Source organism: Pogoniulus pusillus, chromosome 22 (assembly GCF_015220805.1).
Source record: "Pogoniulus pusillus isolate bPogPus1 chromosome 22, bPogPus1.pri, whole genome shotgun sequence".
Lineage (NCBI taxonomy): Eukaryota > Metazoa > Chordata > Aves > Piciformes > Lybiidae > Pogoniulus > Pogoniulus pusillus.
The window spans coordinates 13,373,229-13,390,302 of NC_087285.1; the positions used below are offsets into that span (position 1 = coordinate 13,373,229).

Below are 17,074 nucleotides of genomic sequence, written 5' to 3' on the forward strand. Positions count from 1 at the left end.
ACTGCCATGAGAACAAGTCAAACCCCAAAACTCAAATTCAGACTGCCATGGACTAAGCTGGGGTGAGGAGCTCCCAGGGCTGGCATTGTGCCAGCAAAGCCCTTCCTGACCCACAGCAGTGTGGTGCTCTCCAAAACATGCCACACGTTGCCAAGAAAGTATACAGAAGCAAACAGGATAGTTTCAGACTCCAGGACATCCTCCCTACTTACTCTGTCCCATTCCTCAGAGAAACCTTCACTCAAGGACTTTCCCAGTCTTCCAAGTCTCAGAAACAAGATAGAAGCAGAGGGAAATGTCTATTAACAGAAGGAGGAGGGATGCTTGGGGCTCAGAGGACCTTTCTAGGATAGAAAGGGTAAGAAGAAAGGAAGGTCAGACAGATTACACAAAGGAAACTATAGTACCAGCTCCTTTATTTTAAATCTCTGCCTCAGGCAGCAGAGAAGGCACATCAATTCCCAGGCCAGGGCTCATGGCTGATGCTGATAAAGCATTCAGAAGACTACACCTGAACTGAAAAATACCTGTATAAACTGTTGCCTACCAACAAGCTGAGCCACCAGCAAATAAATGAGAGCTGTGCATCTGAGTTTGCTGCCACACTACATTGGTTCGGTCCTGCTTGGCTTCAGACAGACCTTTCTAGAAAGCAAAGCACATTCATCAGGATTGTGCATCAGTGCAATCAATCACACACAGAGATGCTGGGCACAGGAGGACGTGGAACAGCCTAGGTGTCCTCTGAGCAAGAACCACCTCCCCTGCTGCAGGCTGTGAGACAGCCTGCCACACTGGTCCTGAACTGCTCACAGCCAAGCATTCTGTGCCTGAAACATGTGGATTCAACCTCTGCCTCCCCTATAGCTACTTTGGTCACACTCAAGCTCCCTTTCATCCTGCAAAGCTCGCTCCTTGCCATCACCAGTTTCCCCCCAGGAGGTGGTGCACTGATGTATTTAGTCTAAAAACATCCAATTGAGGTGTTCCAACCACTTTGTTATGGCACCATGATGGGTCTGCCAAGAACTTGGTGGGTTTACTTTCACTCCTCCACAACTCTGCAGAGAGCAAAGGCTGAGCCACATGGGCTGCTTGCTGCTAACAGGATAGTCTGTCAATAACAGAGCCTGCTAGCATCACTGATGGTTATCTGGCTAAAAAACCAATCACCACTTTGTCACTAGAAAATTTGCTATTTATAAGAGCATGGTAGGCCCTTGAGATAATTCAATTGCTTCAACTGACTTTACAGCATGCACTTCACTGGCCTGCAGGGCCACTTCCCACAGCTTCTGCTCTTCAAAGGACAGGCTGCCAATAAAAATGGTTTGCAGGAGAGCCCAAAAAATGCTTGGTGAGAATCTATCCACCAACCTGAGGCTAGGGAGAAGCTGCCTGGGCTCTGAACGTTCTTAGCACTGAAGCAAATGCAACAGATGATTGTCCCTTTGCTAGGCTGTCCAGAGAACAGAGGGCACCATTTTTATCAAGTTGTCTGTGGCAGCAGATTTGGGCTTAATTGAAAGGACCAAGATCCAAGTTGAAAGCCTTGGTGCCCAAATTCTGCAAGAACAGTGCTAAAGCCCTCCTTGGGGACACAGGGATGCCAGGTAACATTCATAGTTGGGTTTGGAGAGAACACACTAAGAGGCAGCTTTATGTCTTGCTTGCACCAGTGTCTCATCTTCCTTCTGTCATACCTGCACCCATCCCCTTTCCTTCTAAAAACCTCCTCCTTGATAACTTGCCAGAGCTCTGCCTCTTTCCTCACTGTACACAAAGAGCCTGTCCAGCAGCTCTTGGGGTAGCAGGGATGAGGAGCAGAAGGATTTGGCCAAAGCCATTCTCACCAAGCACCCAGGGACTATGCAACAGTGCTTCTGCTCTAGTCAGCACCTCACTCTGCTGGGTCCCCCCTCACTGGGGATATGTTTTATCCCTACAAGTGCTACAACTGAAAAGGCTCATTTGTACCATAAGCCCCCAGGACTGGCTGGTGTCACTCCTGCAAAACTGGAGCCTCTTCACTGGCAAGACTAACACTTCTCATCACACCAACAGGCTAATCTCCTCGGATTCACTGCACTTCTGAACACAGGAGAAACACCGTGTCCTCCTCAGCAGGTCCTACCCTGCTGGGTGGGGAAACCTTGTGAATCACCCTGCCTGATGAGCTGTACAGAGCAGAGCTGGAGCTCCCAGGGACGTGCAACACCACGTGCTTCCTTTTTAATTACACAGGGACTTAACAGAGTTTGCTGGTAAACACCTTGTAACCACATGTGCCTGGAGATTACTGGTAATTATGCTTAGTGGATCATCCTGTAACTGGGAGCATGATTTAGGAAAGACAGAAATAACCAAGCAAATATGCTGCATTCATCAGTATCTGTCATGAAGCCCTTCTGCCCAAATGCCAGCCTCTTCTCACGTCTCCTTCTGCAGCTTTGAGACTAAGGGAGCCTCCAAGCAGGAATCTGAGAGGTGCCAGGGGTTTGGGTGGTCTGGGGAAAACTTTCCACTTCACATACCAAACCCTCTGCAAGAGCTCTCTGTGCTCCAACAGGCTGTCAGCTGCACAGAGGAAAGAGGATGGCAAATAGATGGTCCTGCTTCCCTCTACCCTGAATTAATTTGCCATGAGGACAGATTCTGGTCTCTCTCTTGAGGGAGACAGAAAGGAGTCTGGAAGATCTCTGCTTTGTGAACTAGTTTCAATGATCCATAGTAACACTGATCTGAAGCCTGCCAAACCTGCTTCAGCACAGGAGTCCCCCAAGAGCTGTGCATGTCTTTGCTCAGACCAGAGTCCATTAAACAAGGGGCACCTTGCTCCTGACAAGGTCAGTGCCAAGACTTTCAGCAGCAACTCTCCCACCACAACAGAGCTGGACAAAGAGAGACAACGTGCAAACACCACCCTCCATGGGTCCCATCAGGGTGACTCCTACTTGCAGATCATATTCACTTCATGGACCTGCAGCATCCAAAATGATGGCTACCTTTAATGCTGATGGGATTACTCACACATTTCAGAGTCTTTAATTCCTGAAGCAATTGACAGCCTCAGCCCTTTTCCTTTTAATGAGCACAAAGCACAGCATTGGTCACATTCAAATCTCTGCACCAGGCCAGCTTCTGAGGGAGAGGTTGAACAGAGAACATAGATTTCCAGGGGTGATTTTAAGAGATGCTCTCTTGGGTAAGGGTTTGCATTACAGGATCCAGCCACAATGGAAATGCAGAGCAACACTGATAGACCTGTTTATGAATGTATGAATCCATTTGCAACCAATTAGTAGTGCTAACTGGAGTGGGAGGTATAAATAGCACAGCTACTGTAAATATCAACACTGTGTCCTCCAAATGTTCACTGCACACCTGATGAGGCCAGGAGAAGAGGCCACCTTCCTGGCCAGCACATCACTTGCACCCTCAGGGCCACTTGGTTGGCTCTGCAGCCTTGGGATATGAGTTTACACCCAAGATCATGGGCCTTTTCCTCTTCACCTTAAAGGCAAGATTTCCATATGGCTTCTGCTTCTCTGCGTCATGCTCTCGCATGGGGTTGTTTAGCCTGGAGAAGAGGAGGCTCAGGGGTGACCTCATTGTTATCTACATCTACCTGAAGGGAGGCTGTAGTCAGGTGGGGTTGGTCTCTTCTCCCAGGCAACCAGCAACAGAACAAAGGGACACAGTCCCAAGTTGTTCCAGGGGAGGTATAGCCTGAATGTTAGGAGGAAGCTCTTCCCAGAGAGAGTGATTGGCATTGGAATGGGCTGCCCAGGGAGGTGGTGGAGTTGCCATCACTGGAGGTGTTCAAGGAAAGCCTGGATGAGGCACTTAGTGCCATGGTCTAGTTGATTGGCCAGAGCTGGGTGCTAGGTTGGACTGGATGATCTTGGAGGTCTCTTCCAACCTGGTTGATTCTGTCAAGTGGCCTCTAACCTTGTGACTCACAACAGAGTGAAAAGCAAACCCTTCTCCCCTCACTAGGGCAGGCAAGAACTCCTGTGTGCTGTGCACAAAGCATCTTCAGATGTACACCTTCACAGCCCAGCAAATCCTGCCCAGAGCTCCCCAGAGGCCTCATGGAGAGTTTTGTACAACAGCATGGCTTGGGGCCAGCCACAGCCTACAGCCCCAGGTTTCCTGCTTCACGTCAGCTTCAGACAGGATAGAAGAACTATCAAAATGAAGCAGCTAAAACGGAAGGAGTGGTGGGAATTCACAGATCAGATGGTGCTGTTTTATCCTCAGCTGCACATCTCATTGATTTGCCAGCCCCAAAATTTTGGTCCTGCAGCTACGGGTACATCTGTAAATCACTTCATGAACAATTTGGCTTCATCATCTGTCCTCCTCCTGTGTCTCCCTGTCTCTTCACATCTGCACAGGCATAGTCTTGTGTACCACAAGAGAGGCCAGGCTGAGGAGGCTGAAGTGTAGCTGAGCCTGCTGGCTGGATCCCACCACATCTGAGCTCTCAGTCACTACATGGGCTGGGCAAGAACCCAAAACACTCAACACCAAGCAACGATTAAAAAAAATAATCAGAGAGCAGCAGAGCTGGCCATGCCTGGGAGGCAGAGCTGCAAGCAGAGCTGGGGAGTCTCTGACCAACAAGAAACACCATGGTCCTCTGGGTCACTGGCTGCTAGCAAAGGGGCTGCAAAAGACATTGCAGGACACTGCCAGGTAGCACCAGTGAGGTGAAACAGAGATGGCATAATAAAGGGCACTGACACAAGGCTCCTGAGCTCCTTTTTTGCCTTGCAGGCATGTCTCACGGACACGAGAGATACAGGCTGGGTAAGGATGTGCAGAGCTGGGTGATGCAGCAGGAAGAACAGAGTGCTTTTGGCAGCATTCACAGTAGTCACAGAACATGCTGACAGAGGAGATGGCTCTGCACCCCATGCCTGGCTCACAAAACCAGCTGGAACAGGATCATTCCATGGCTAAGAACAAATGTGAGCCAGCACTTGAGTATAGCAAGACCTACTTTGAACCCCTTGGCTACTGGGGAAAAAAAAAAGATCTAGCAGCCCTGCAGAGCAGAGCCCTCTGCCTTGCAGGGGTGCACAGTCCTTCTGGCAGGTGTGGTCCCAGAGGGACCATAGGTAATCATCCCATAGCACAGGAAGTGACTGCCAGTGTTCCCAAACCTTTGCTAAAACACAGAACTGCTTAGAAAGTGATATTCAGGCAATATTTAGGCAAAGACTGTAAAGATATCCAAGGGGCTGGGCAAGAGCCATGGCGGCAGCCTGCTGCTGGCAAATCCAGAAGCTGAGGCACGGCTGAGCAATGTGCCCAAGGTCACAGAGTAAGGCAGCAGCACCTCCCAAGAGGCTCCTAGCTCCATCTCGATGCTTGCTGCCTGCCCAGTGGCCTCCTCCCATGAGTCATGTCAGAGCAACAGGCAGGCAGCACGTTTGGGTTTGCTGGCACCCCTCTCTGTGTGGGGGAGGACTCGGTAAAGGAGTTTTGCAGCACAATCAGATAGTTATAGCACACCAGTACCATAAACAGCTCTTATCACTATCAGCAGCCAAGCTGGCTATTAAGAGCTGGCAAGGAATCCCAAAAGGAACCAACACACATTTGTCAAAATCGGCTTAGAGGAAGATTAACAGTCCCACCTGACCACTCTGGTCACTGACCCCAGTGAGCATCGTGTGCCATCCCAGCCCTCCGCTTCAGACCCAAATCCACCGCTCGGAGAGGCAGAGGGAGGACCCTTTGTTATCAGCCATCAGTTATCAGCAGGCTCGGAAAGAATCAGTCCCTATTGTTTCCTACCTGGGCACTACCAGCCCCACTCCCCTGGGAAGGGGGCTAGCTCCTGTTGCAGGTGTGGCTTATGCAGAGGGCACCTGGAAAGTTTTCTTGCCTCTGACACAGCCCAACCGAGCTGGAATCACCTGTTCTGTTGCCTTGCAGCGTGCCAAGGTATTTTTCACGGTGTTTTGCTTGGGAACCACCCCAAGCTCTCGGATTGAGAAACCTCAACACACAGAGAAGTCACTGCCCTGCCGTTTTCTGTCTGGGGGAGTCCTTTCTGCATATAGCCTCCAGGACCCACGGGAGGGAGGGCATCTTCCTAGGGCTTGTTATCCCAGGAGGAAGACCCTCAGGTGGCCATCAGCATTAACTCTGTCAGCTGGGGGCTCACCACCTTTAAAGGAATGGATCAAAGCTGTGCTGGCAAGGTGGGTGCAGCTGTCACACATCATATCAGCCAGGAAAAAGAAACTGATTGTGACTTGGTCAAACCCGACCAATCTTTCCAGACTTTACAACAAGGGCATGAAATCAGAAGTAAGCAGACTAGTACCAGGTGCCAGCTCTCATCTGCAGCACATTTCCAAGCTCTGCTTCTTTAGAAATTCATGCATAGTGCATGAAAGGCTCCGTGTCTCACACGCACAATAGAAACACCCACATCCTTAGCTGCTCAAGGGAGATGTTTTTCAGTGCTGCACCTGTGCTTTGCTCAGGTCACTGGTTTCTGGGTCTCTCTTCCCAGTCAGGCTGTTCCCCCTGTGTCCATTTATATGCAGGCAGTGCAATCAGCAAGTGAGTCTGCTGCCTGTCAGAGTGCTCCTGGCTCCCTCTCACCATGTTGCATATCGACATTTTAGTCCATGATCTGCCCTCCAAACCCAGAAATACAAGCCAAGAAAAGTACTCGGTGGAGACAAGCACCATGGCTTAGTCCACATTAAAAAAAAGGCCAGCAAAGCAAGATGCTGTCAGAAAGCAAAAGGCAGACAACACAGTAACAATAGCAGAAATTTAAAAAATCATCCTGTTTGGTTCTCAACCCTGCTGTGATGTTCTCTTTCCAAATCCCCCCCTGCTAAAATAGTGCAAGAGCAGCCCCGTCCCCATAGCGAATGCGAGGGAAAGCCATACTTACTGCTAGTGCTCATCTTGCTGGTCCTCCTCTGCCCTTCTCATTCAACAATGGGGGCAAAGATGCTCTTTAAATCCTCTTTTTCTTCCGCCTCCCGGCAGTGGGAGGAGGTTGCCTCTCTCCTTCCTAGCAGAAATATTTCTGTGCTATCCTCCGGCTAACGCATCCCAAGGCAGCTCCGCGACCCAGCACTCCTCCCTCTCTCCCCGGCTGCCGCCGCTCTCGCCCCCGAACGGCAAGGTCAAGGGTGTCGACGGCTGGGAGGGGGCGAGGCGGGCAGGAGGGACACCCGGGGCCGGCCCGGGGGAGGGTCCCGGCGGGGCGGCAGAGCCGGCCAGCGCAGCGCGGCCATACACTGCGGAGCACGGCCGCGGCCGCTCCTCTTATAGCGGGTGTGGAGCCGCGGCGGGGGCCGCGCAGCGCCGCGCCCCGCCCCACCGGGCCACCCGCGGGGACCGCGCCGGGCGGGGCAGCACCGGACAGTGCGGGGCAGCGCCGGGCAGGGCCCTGGGCAGTGCGGGGGGCGGCGGCCCGGCCCCGGGGGAGGCTGCGGGATGCGCCGCCTCGGCACCGCCGCCATCTGCTGGGCACCGCCTGCCCGCTGCCCTGCCTGCAGCTCTGCCCGCTGCCCTGCCCTGCCCGCAGCCTTGTGCTGCCCTGCCCTGCCTGCCCCTTGCCCTGCCTGCTGCTCTGCCTGCAGTTCTACTCTGCCCTACCTGCCCACTGCCCTGGGTGCAACCCTGCCATGCCTGCAGCCTTGCCCACAGTCCAGCCCTGCCCACTGCACTATCCCGTCCTTCCTGCTGCCCCGTGTCTTCACAGGGCAACAGCTCTGGATAATGGTTGGACTCAACAGTGTAAAATGTCTTTTCCAACCAAAACGATTCAGTGATTCAGCCCTGCCCTGCCTGGTGACCTACTCACTGCCTTGCTTTCAGCCCTGTCTCCGTCTCTGCCTGCAGCTAACAGGATCCCCAGACTGATCCCTCTTTGCAACAGGGCTCCCACCCAGCCTGACGCTGCTGCCATCCAGCCCTGAGTGGGACCGGCTGCCACTCCAGCACCACCTGCTCTCCAGCCTGGCCCTGTGTGCGCAAAGAAGTACTGTCCCAGGACAGGGGTGGCCAGGGAGGGGTACAATTTATCCTGAAAACCTGGATTTCCTCTAGTGCCGAGGTTCTCTTTCAACAGCTGTCCAGGCTGGCCATACCTGGCTGTCCTGACAGTCCCATGCGGGGAGGGGATGTGGATGTCTGCGTGGCACCTGACTGCAGAATGAAGAGGGGGCTCTTCCCTCACGAACAGCAAGAACCTCCTCTGCTGGAAGCGCATCAGGATTCCTGGAGGGGCTTCAAAGCCGCCAGCTCCTTGTTTTGTTCGTGAGGTGCTAATTTGTCAGAATAAAGCTTTTACCCAGCAGAGCTGCTCTCAGACCGTGAGTAGAGACAAGGCTGTGCCCACCTCGCCTGCAGAGCCCCTGAGAGGCTGAGCTGTGATTCAAAGAGGCAAGCGACGATCCTGCCACTAATGAAAGGGTTTTTTCATGCGATGTGACAGGCGCCGCATCTCTCCCGTTCCTGGGGCTGGAATGCCGCCTGGAGAGGGCCTTTTGCTTTCCCTTTCTCTCACTGTTTTATTTGTGGCAGCAGATGTTTGTGGTGACATGACAGTACAGGTAGCAGGTCGTGTGAGCTATGCCCGTGCTGTGGGTGACACAGCCAGCTCACTGCAAGCCCTGCTGCCTCTTCCACTTCATCTCTGTCCCCTCCCAAGAACCATTCAGTAGGTGGGAACGTCAGGATCAGCCAGTGGGGTAGGGGGTCCCCTGAGTGGCTGGGTGGAACAGGCAAGGGGAAAGCAGTGTTGCTGACAGTGCAGGCTGTCCCATGCTCCTGTGTGAAAGTTCCCTTGTGTCTGAGAAGTACGTGGGGTGTCCTTTCTTTGGGCAGACAATGCAGGTCCCTGACATGGCAAGAGCTCATGTCTCTCGTATCAATATCACCCATTCAAGGAGTCAATAAAGCAGACACCATCTGAGCTGGTCCCCACGGTTCAGAGAGCTAATTAAGCTTCTTCCGCTGACCTGGTTTCCAAATGTTGTTAACTTGCTGCCTTCAGAACAACTTGAAATTTCCAGTGGAGACAGGCTGGCATTGCAGAGGGCTGTGGAGAAGGATGGGCTGCTTTGGTGGAGCTCATAGGGCACCAGCACAGAAAGTCTTCGCCTTCATTCTCTCTCAGACAGACGGTCCCAGCACCACAGAGCTGTGCCAGATGCAGCAGGCACTGCCAGCAAGGTAGGTAGGCAGGGCACTAGGTGCCCCTGCCGTGGATTTTGGTGTTTCAGCACTTGTGAGCTGACAGCAAATTATGCAAATTCCTGGCATTCATCTACCTTGGCCAGTGGCTCCCACGCTGATACCTGGCTTCTGGCCCGTGGTGCAGGGCACTGTTTGGAGCCCCTCACCATCAGCACTGTCCCAGGGTGTTTGGGAAATCCCATTTCCTTTCCACTGGCTGAGGAAACTGGATGAAAAAGCTGCCATAAAGGGGTGTGGGTGATGCCTGAGACAAGAAGTCAGAAACGAGGCAATGTCAGGATGTTCACACAGCCTGCTTTCATCCCTTTGTATCTGTGCAGTGCAACACAGGCTTTCACAGCAATTATTAGATGCGTGTATTTCCCATAAGGCGCCTGCTTCTTTCAGTACCCGGCACCACCACGGAGCTCAGGCTGTGCAGAGGAAGCTGCTGCCTGCAGGACCCTGCATCACTCAGGGAAAAGGGATGTGGGGGTAAATTCACTGAGTTTTACTGACTACTTCCCTGGACAATGGGTTTCTTATTCCTGCCTCCGCGCCCTTATAAGATGCCAAAGAGAGTCAGCTGAACCAAACTTCCTACACCCAGTTGATAATTGTGTTTCTTTTTTTGCCAGTGCTTGGCTTGAACACAGGCTGGCTGATTACTAGAAGAGAGGGACGTTGGTGGCTGCATGTGGAATCATCAGGAGCTGGGCTCAGAAGGTATCTTGAGCTATACAAATACCAGGAACCAGAATAAATCAGGCTCACCACTTCTCCCATGGGTGGCACGGGAAGCCACCCCGCTTCGTGTTTCCATATGATGCTGTGAGCAATCACTGTCCCTAGTAGGGGATGTTGGCCCCTACAGCCAGAAAAGTAGTCCCCATCCCACTGCTGTAGAGTGGGATGCCTGGATAAAAGCCCAGGGAAGGGGATTCCTCTTTCCTCCTGCGTGACTTGAGCACCATGTGAAGAATAGCAAAGAGAATGCAAAGGAAATATCAAAGAGCAGATCTCAAGACTAGGAGAGACAGGTTTAGGAGAAGTCAGGGAGGTAGCAGATTTTGTTAGCATCTCTGTCCCCAAAGTGTATGGGTGGATGATTCATCAACAGCCCCAGCTCTGGCATTTCTGGCTTACTTCAAGCTCTGGCATCCATTCCAGCACACCTAGGTACAGACACATACGTATGTGATTGAAGCACACACGCGTAGAATTCCACATGGAACAGCTCTCAGAGGTCTCTGTGTAGGAGCCCCAGGCTTTCCACCCACTTTGTTTCCCTTTCAACTGGTAGTCATCCTGGTGAACAACCTTCACTACTGGGCTCTGTGAATCACAGCTGCAGGTAAAATGGAAGTGCCTTGGCTAGAGATCCCAGCTGCAGCCCTTGCTCCGGGGTGCTGTAACACAAATGTGTTTGCCTGTCCCACAGGCATCAGCTGGCAGAACACTTCCCTGACAGCCTCAGCTCCTGGCAGACCCCTTGCATGTGTGCTGGCACCAAAAAGCTCTCCTTTCTCAGCAAGAAGATTAAGTCCAAGCAAGAGCAGTGAGATGCCTGTGGGGACCCCAGCCCGGCAGAGCCCGATGCCTCGCATGAAGCGCTGGGCAGGCTGCAGAGAGGCAGGACTCTGACTCAGAAGCTGGTGACATTTTCCAAAAAAAGCCTGTAAGTTCAGGGCTAGAATCTTCCCAAGAGGCAGCAGAGGAGCCGAAGGGGTCTGGAGACAGCCCATGGGCTGTCATGGGATGGAGGAAATTCTGCCTCGCTGGGCAGTTCCCCACCCATTTTTCTTGTCCCCTGCCTCCCTTTGCAAGGTGGGATCTGGCAGAGGCAAAGACAGGAGCAATCAGATGCTGCTGCCTGGTGCCCCAGTGCAAAGCCATATTTACTCTTCTAGTGATGACAGAAGTACTTTCCAGGGTCCCTTGGAAACACAGCAGCTGGGATCAGTGGCAGCAAACTGAACAGTGGGTGCTTTAAGAGGGGCCTCTACGACTGTGGTGGGACCTGACAGCACAGTTGGTGCCCCATCCAGCACAGGACCTCACTCCCCTTCCTCAGTCACAGCAACCACCAAGTCATTTGCCAGTGGTTTGGCTTTCTTCCAGTTTACAGAGCAGCACAACAGCCCTTCCCAGCAATCCCCCACGTCGGCAGGAGGAGATGCAGACGGGCAGAGGCAGATGTTCCCCAGGCTGCCTGCATTAAAGTGATAATCAAATGATAGATTACTTCCAAGCAAACACACATTTTCAGCCATTAATTTTAGTGCTGTGCAAATAGTTTTGATGAAACGAATATACCCAGACAGTTGAGAATGGTTGTGAGCTGGATCTGCTCCAGGAAATGCTGGTGTGCACCACAGCCATCCTGGAAAGCCAGGAAGGGATGCCTATGCGGTGCACAGGAGGAGCTACAGGTCCTCTGACATTATCCATCTTACCATTGCAGGCACTGACTCCCTAGGTCAGGTGCAACAAATGTTCCCAAATGAAAAGCAGATGAATGAAAACAGAAGCTCTAGAGCTTGCCCTGCATTTGGGAGTGCTGGGCCTTCACCTGCCCTCCTGAAAGATCAGGACATCAGGAGAAGATGATCTATCTAAGGGAAGGGTCAGCTATGGCAAAGGGTCTAGGGCATTAGAATCCAGGTTTTGTCCTAAAAACTAAGTCTTTTATGCTCCAGCCCTTTAGGAGAGCTGAGGTCCCTGCACAGACCTCTGCAGCAGCAGCGTGCCAGAAAAGCCAAGGAGCACTGTTGTGGCATGCAGCAAGGCTGAGGCTTCTGGGCAATACCAAGACCTACTGCCTGAGGCATGGGGCTGCTTCATTTCCCCCTCTGCACATGCGGCTGAGTCTCTGCACACCACACGGGTGCAGCTCCTTCTCCCAACCCTGCTGCAGGGCAAGTGGAGACCCACTGGGGACAGTCACCCCAAAAAGGCCAGCTGGCAGCTCTTGCTGAGCAGCACCAGCAAAGTGATGCAGAGGGAGATATATACCAGCTGCAGCTCTGGCCCCTGAGGTCCCTGACCTGCTTTCCCATTGCCAACTACGTTTCAACCCGTTAAAGGTCATCGGAAGTTGGGTTTATTTTTAGTTTTCCCTTTTAAGTTGCCCTGAAGCAGTGAGGACTGATGGAAGGAAGAAACATCCTCCCTCCCATCAGCCATTAGGTCAGGGATCCCTAGATGTTATTAATGGATGGCCTTGCCCATCATAAACTGCCTGTCAGGAGCCCAGCCCTTGGACCTCACTGCTCAAGGGAACTGGATGGCACACCTCCTGTCTTCCCAGAGCTGCTCAGGCAGCACCACTTGCTCAGAAAGAGCTATTTCACCTTGGCAAATGCTGCTGCTTTCTCACTGCTGCAGTGGCATCGTCGCAACAACTTGGGTTTTGTTGGTTTTCTTTGGCTTTGTTTTATTACCTGCTATTGTTCAATGGGGAAACTGAGCATCAAGGTGAGCCCAGGAAAATCTGAGGGGGACCTTTGGACCAGAGCATGGCACTCCATGCTCCAGGGGCTGGTGGCAAAGTTCCTGCCAAGTCTCTGGACCATGCTGCCTGTGCAGGTCAGAAGAAGACTGAATGATGTAATTAAGAAATGATAATTTCTTCTCCTTTTTTTTCACACTTCTAAGCACACAAACCACCACAGAATGGCTAGCCCTGGGTAAGCAGCAGGTTATGGTTTTTCTTGGAAATCTCATTTGGTTGTTTCTTGCTTTTGATTTGTTTTGTCCCTGATCTAAAAATGGAATGCAGACACTTAAATTCCCAGAGAACAAAATTGAGAAAACACAACGGGATCTGAATCAAAGTGTTTGGATTAATTAGCTTAAACTGAAAGCTTTCATTCTGATTTCAGCCTCTGCTTCATGTACAAAAAATTAAAGCAGCAAAGCTTTGCAAGTTGAAAAAAATCAGAATGTTCCACCCTGAAAATATCAAAACGAGATGCTTAGCCTCCCTGAGCTGCTTTGTTGCTTTCTAAAAGAAAATGGCATCAAGACCAACACCTTTACAAGCAGCTTGGATCATTAAGAGCTTCAAAGAAACCATGTAGATAAGCAAAACCAATTAATATCTTAATAGATTTTTCTCTTTTTCTCTCAGAGAAAGGCTAAAAATGTGGATTTCCCCCCAGATTATCAAAAGGTTTCTTTAAATATAGAATCATAGAATCAGTCAGGGTTGGAAAGGACCACAAGGATCAGCCACTTCCAAACTCCCTGCCATGCCCAGGGACACCCTACCCTAGAGCAGGCTGCCCACAGCCTCAGCCAGCCTGGCCTTAAACACCTCCAGCCATGGGGGCTCAACCACCTCCCTGGGCAGCCCATTCCAGGCTCTCACCACTTCATGCTGAACAACTTCCTCCTCACAGCCAGGCTGAATCTCCCCACCTCCAGTTTTGCTCCATTCCCCCTAGTCCTGTCACTCCCTGAGAGCCTAAAAAGTCCCTCCCCAGCTTTTTTGTAAGGCCCCTTCAGATACTGGAAGGCCACAAGAAGGTCACCTCAGAGCCTCCTCTTCTGCAGACTGAACAGCCCCAACTCCTTCAGTCTGTCCTCATAGCAGAGCTGCTGCAGCCCTCTGAGCATCCTCGTGGCCCTTCTCTGGACACACTCCAGCATCTCCACATCCCTCTTGTAATGGGAGCTCCAGAACTGAATGCAGTACTGCAGGTGGGGTCTCACCAGAGCAGAGTAGAGGGGCAGAATCACCTCCCTTGACCTGCTGGACACACTTCTCCTGATGCAGCCCAGGCTCTGGTTGGCTTTCTGGGCTGCAAGTGCACACTGCTGGCTCATGTTGAGCTTCTCATCCGCCAGCACCCCCAAGTCTCTCTCCTCAGGGATTCTCTCCAGCCCAGCCTGGATTGGTGCTTGGCACTGCCTTGACCTAGGTGCAGGATTCTTTAATTTCCTTTACTGTATGGTTAAGCTTGAGCTTGAGCTGTGTGAATTAGATGGTTCATAGAACCATGACCTTGCTCAGGCTCCACAGTTGGCACTGTTCATAACAACACCTGCTGGGTGGGCAGTGGGCAAGGAGCACTGGATTGGCTTTTTGGTGCTCTAGGTGATGGAAATGGCTATTCAGCCCTTTGCAGCTCCTATCAAGAAGCAAAAGTAATACACGGTTGGGATTTTATACCTTTGCAGTCCAAAGATGAATGAAATGTGGTTTTGTGGCCATTTTCCTGCTCTGAGTGAAATTGAAAAATGAAAAATTGGAGATCTGAGAGGTTGTGCTCACTTTGTCATTTTTCTTTCTCCTTCCTCATCCTGTTTATTTCTGTTTCAATGGCAAAATAGGAGCAGGGTAAAAGCAGAGGCAGGGGAAAGTAATAAAGGAATAGAAACTAGAAGGGAAGAATGCAGGGAAATTGACAAGTTAAGGTGAAATATTTTGAAAGTTTGATTTTCTCCAGATATTTCCAAATAAAACACATTTCCTGGGGAAACCTCTCCAAGGGGAGCAGTTTGTGAGCAGTTTTTCCTTCAGATTTTCAGTCAGCTCTGGCCAGTGCAGCACCGGAACGAACCTTGGCTGCACATCCCACGCAGGCTTTCCCGCATGTTACCTGACCCATGGTGTCTTTAACGCAGAGACAATGAAAGCACCACAGGAAATGAGTGTGGCTTCACTGACTGCTTATTAGCACAGTGCATGGAAGCTGGCTTTTGCAACTCAGCAACCAGTGAGTAGCTCCCAGCTGTGTGCTCACAGCAGTCCCCTGCAGATGGATTTGCAGGAGTCATCTTTCCTGAAGATGTCCAGACCTGGTAGGGCACACTTGTGTTCCCACTGAGCCTGTCACTGCTGCTTGGGGTGCCAAGCCCCTGGTTTTGGAGCCTTCTCTCACTTTTCTTTGCAAGCCCAGTTCTAGTTCTGCAGTCCCACAGCACTCACCTCATCCCAGGTTTGTTTCCCTATCCCAGGATCTACCCTGCGGATGAGGTGCAGGCTACTGGTGCCCCAGTGCTGCAGGCAGCAAGGCTAGGGCTTGGCTTCAAGGCTATTTTTGCAACGTTTATAGCATCACAGAATATTTTTGATTGGAAAGGTATTTTCAAAGGCCATCTCTTCCAATCCCCCTGCAGTGACCAGAGGCATCTTTAACTATAGCAGGTTGCTCAGAGCCCTCTCCAACCTGACCTTGAACATTATCCCTTCTCTGGTCCAGTGTTTCACCACCCTCAATGTAAACATTTCCTTCCTTATTATCTACTGTAAATCTGCCGTTTTTCAGTTTAATGTCATTACTCTTCGTCCTGTCACACCAGTCCCCATCATCAACACTGGTTTGCCTGGGCAGCGGGACGCTGGTGGCGTGGTGGTTGCTGCCATCTAATGGCTCTGGCAATTAATATGCAGGAGGAGAGAGCCTGGCTGCACTGTGCACTGATGGCTTGGTAGCTCTCAGCTAATGAGCTCTTCCGTGAGGCTCTCGGGCTGCTGGGGATGCTCTGAGCCTGAAAAGCAGCACGACGTCCCTCAAGGTGACACTGGGCACAGGACAAGATCATCAGAGGCTTGCTAGTCCCAGCAGTTCTGCCCTTCCTAGGGGAAGCTGAATGCACCATCACACCCTGCTGCCTGCATACTTATAGGAGCAGCGAGATTTACATGCTGAAGATTTATTTGCATCTCAAACTCAGCTTTGGAGATGTGATGGAAGTTTCTCAGCAGACCAGAGCACCCCTCAGAAGGTTGCCCTAATGGCTGGTCAATGCAGCAAGCCCAGAGCAGGGTTATGCTCCTAACCCTCCCTGTGCCCAGAGCTTCATGTCCCTGTGGGGCACACCCCAGCCTCCCATGTGAGTATCCCCAGTTCCCAGATGGAATAACCTTAATGCACTCATACATCTCCACTCTGCCTACAAGGGTGGCCCAGTGCCAGCTGTGGTGTCCCAATATGGGCCCTGCACATCCTCCATGTGGCTCTTAGACCAATCTGCAGCTTGTAAGAAGCCAGCACACAGTTACTCCTCTTGGTCTTGCAGCCCTGGTGCAATGTGAAGAAAGGCACAGTGCCACCTCTTTTCAGTTTACTGGACAGGAACAGCAGTCTCTGGGCTCAGCAACAGCTCCCCAGAACATAGGAGGCACATCAGAGACCTTCCTTTGTTGTCTCCAGCACAGCCTGATAGCTGAGGGTTACCTAGGGCTGTGGGAAAACCTTTCCAGCACATACAAGGCCATAGGGCACAGGCTGAGACAGCCACATGTACATAGCCTTGTCCAGCCAGTGCTCTCCCTGTGCCCCTCTCTCTGGAGAGGAGCCACCTCATGAAGGCCAGCAGAGAGGATCTCCTTCAAATCACTCCAGGTCCAGAGAGGTCAGCAAGGTAGGAGGGCTCCTAGTCAGATCCTGCCCAAACTCACTATTCCAATGTGGGCTGCAAGTGTTTATCCATACCCTAGGTCCTGCATGGCCATACTCAGGGAGGTCTCAGTGCCCCTCAGAGGCTGGCAGCTGCCTACAAGCTACCTGCCATCAATCCTCCTGCATTATTGATAAGGTTAAGGCCATTTAATGTTCTAGCCAGTGCTGGACAGAGATACTTCCAGACTGGGAGAAGAGTAGGGATGAGGCCAAAGAGAGAAGCAGTGACTGGAAGGGAGGCAGGAAGGGTAGAGCTTGGGGGACCTCTTTGCAGCAGTGCTTCCATCGGCCAAGAGAGGTCAGGTGGCTATGAGTCATTTCTATCACCTGAGGACCCTTTTCTGCTGTGAAGACTGGGTGGATCTGTCCACTAGCTGTGAGTGCATCCTTGGGGGGCTGATTGCTGGGGTAGTGCTGTGAAGACTGGGTGGATCTGT

General features: G+C 51.7%; 1 protein-coding gene across 3 annotated transcripts in view; it reads right to left on the reverse strand.

Moving 5' to 3' along the window:
• Positions 1-7,333, reverse strand: part of ABLIM3 (actin binding LIM protein family member 3) — a 53,488-nt gene extending 46,155 nt beyond the window's left edge. Inside the window, exon 1 of one of the 3 annotated variants that reach the window (XM_064161815.1) lies at positions 6,929-7,327. In XM_064161815.1, the coding sequence (XP_064017885.1) occupies positions 6,929-6,941 (13 nt within the window). In that variant the 5' untranslated portion in view covers positions 6,942-7,327. Of the gene's footprint in view, positions 1-6,928 lie in introns of all 3 variants that reach the window. The other 2 variants (XM_064161813.1, XM_064161814.1) reach the window with 2 other exon arrangements.
• Positions 7,334-17,074: the final 9,741 nt, after the last annotated feature.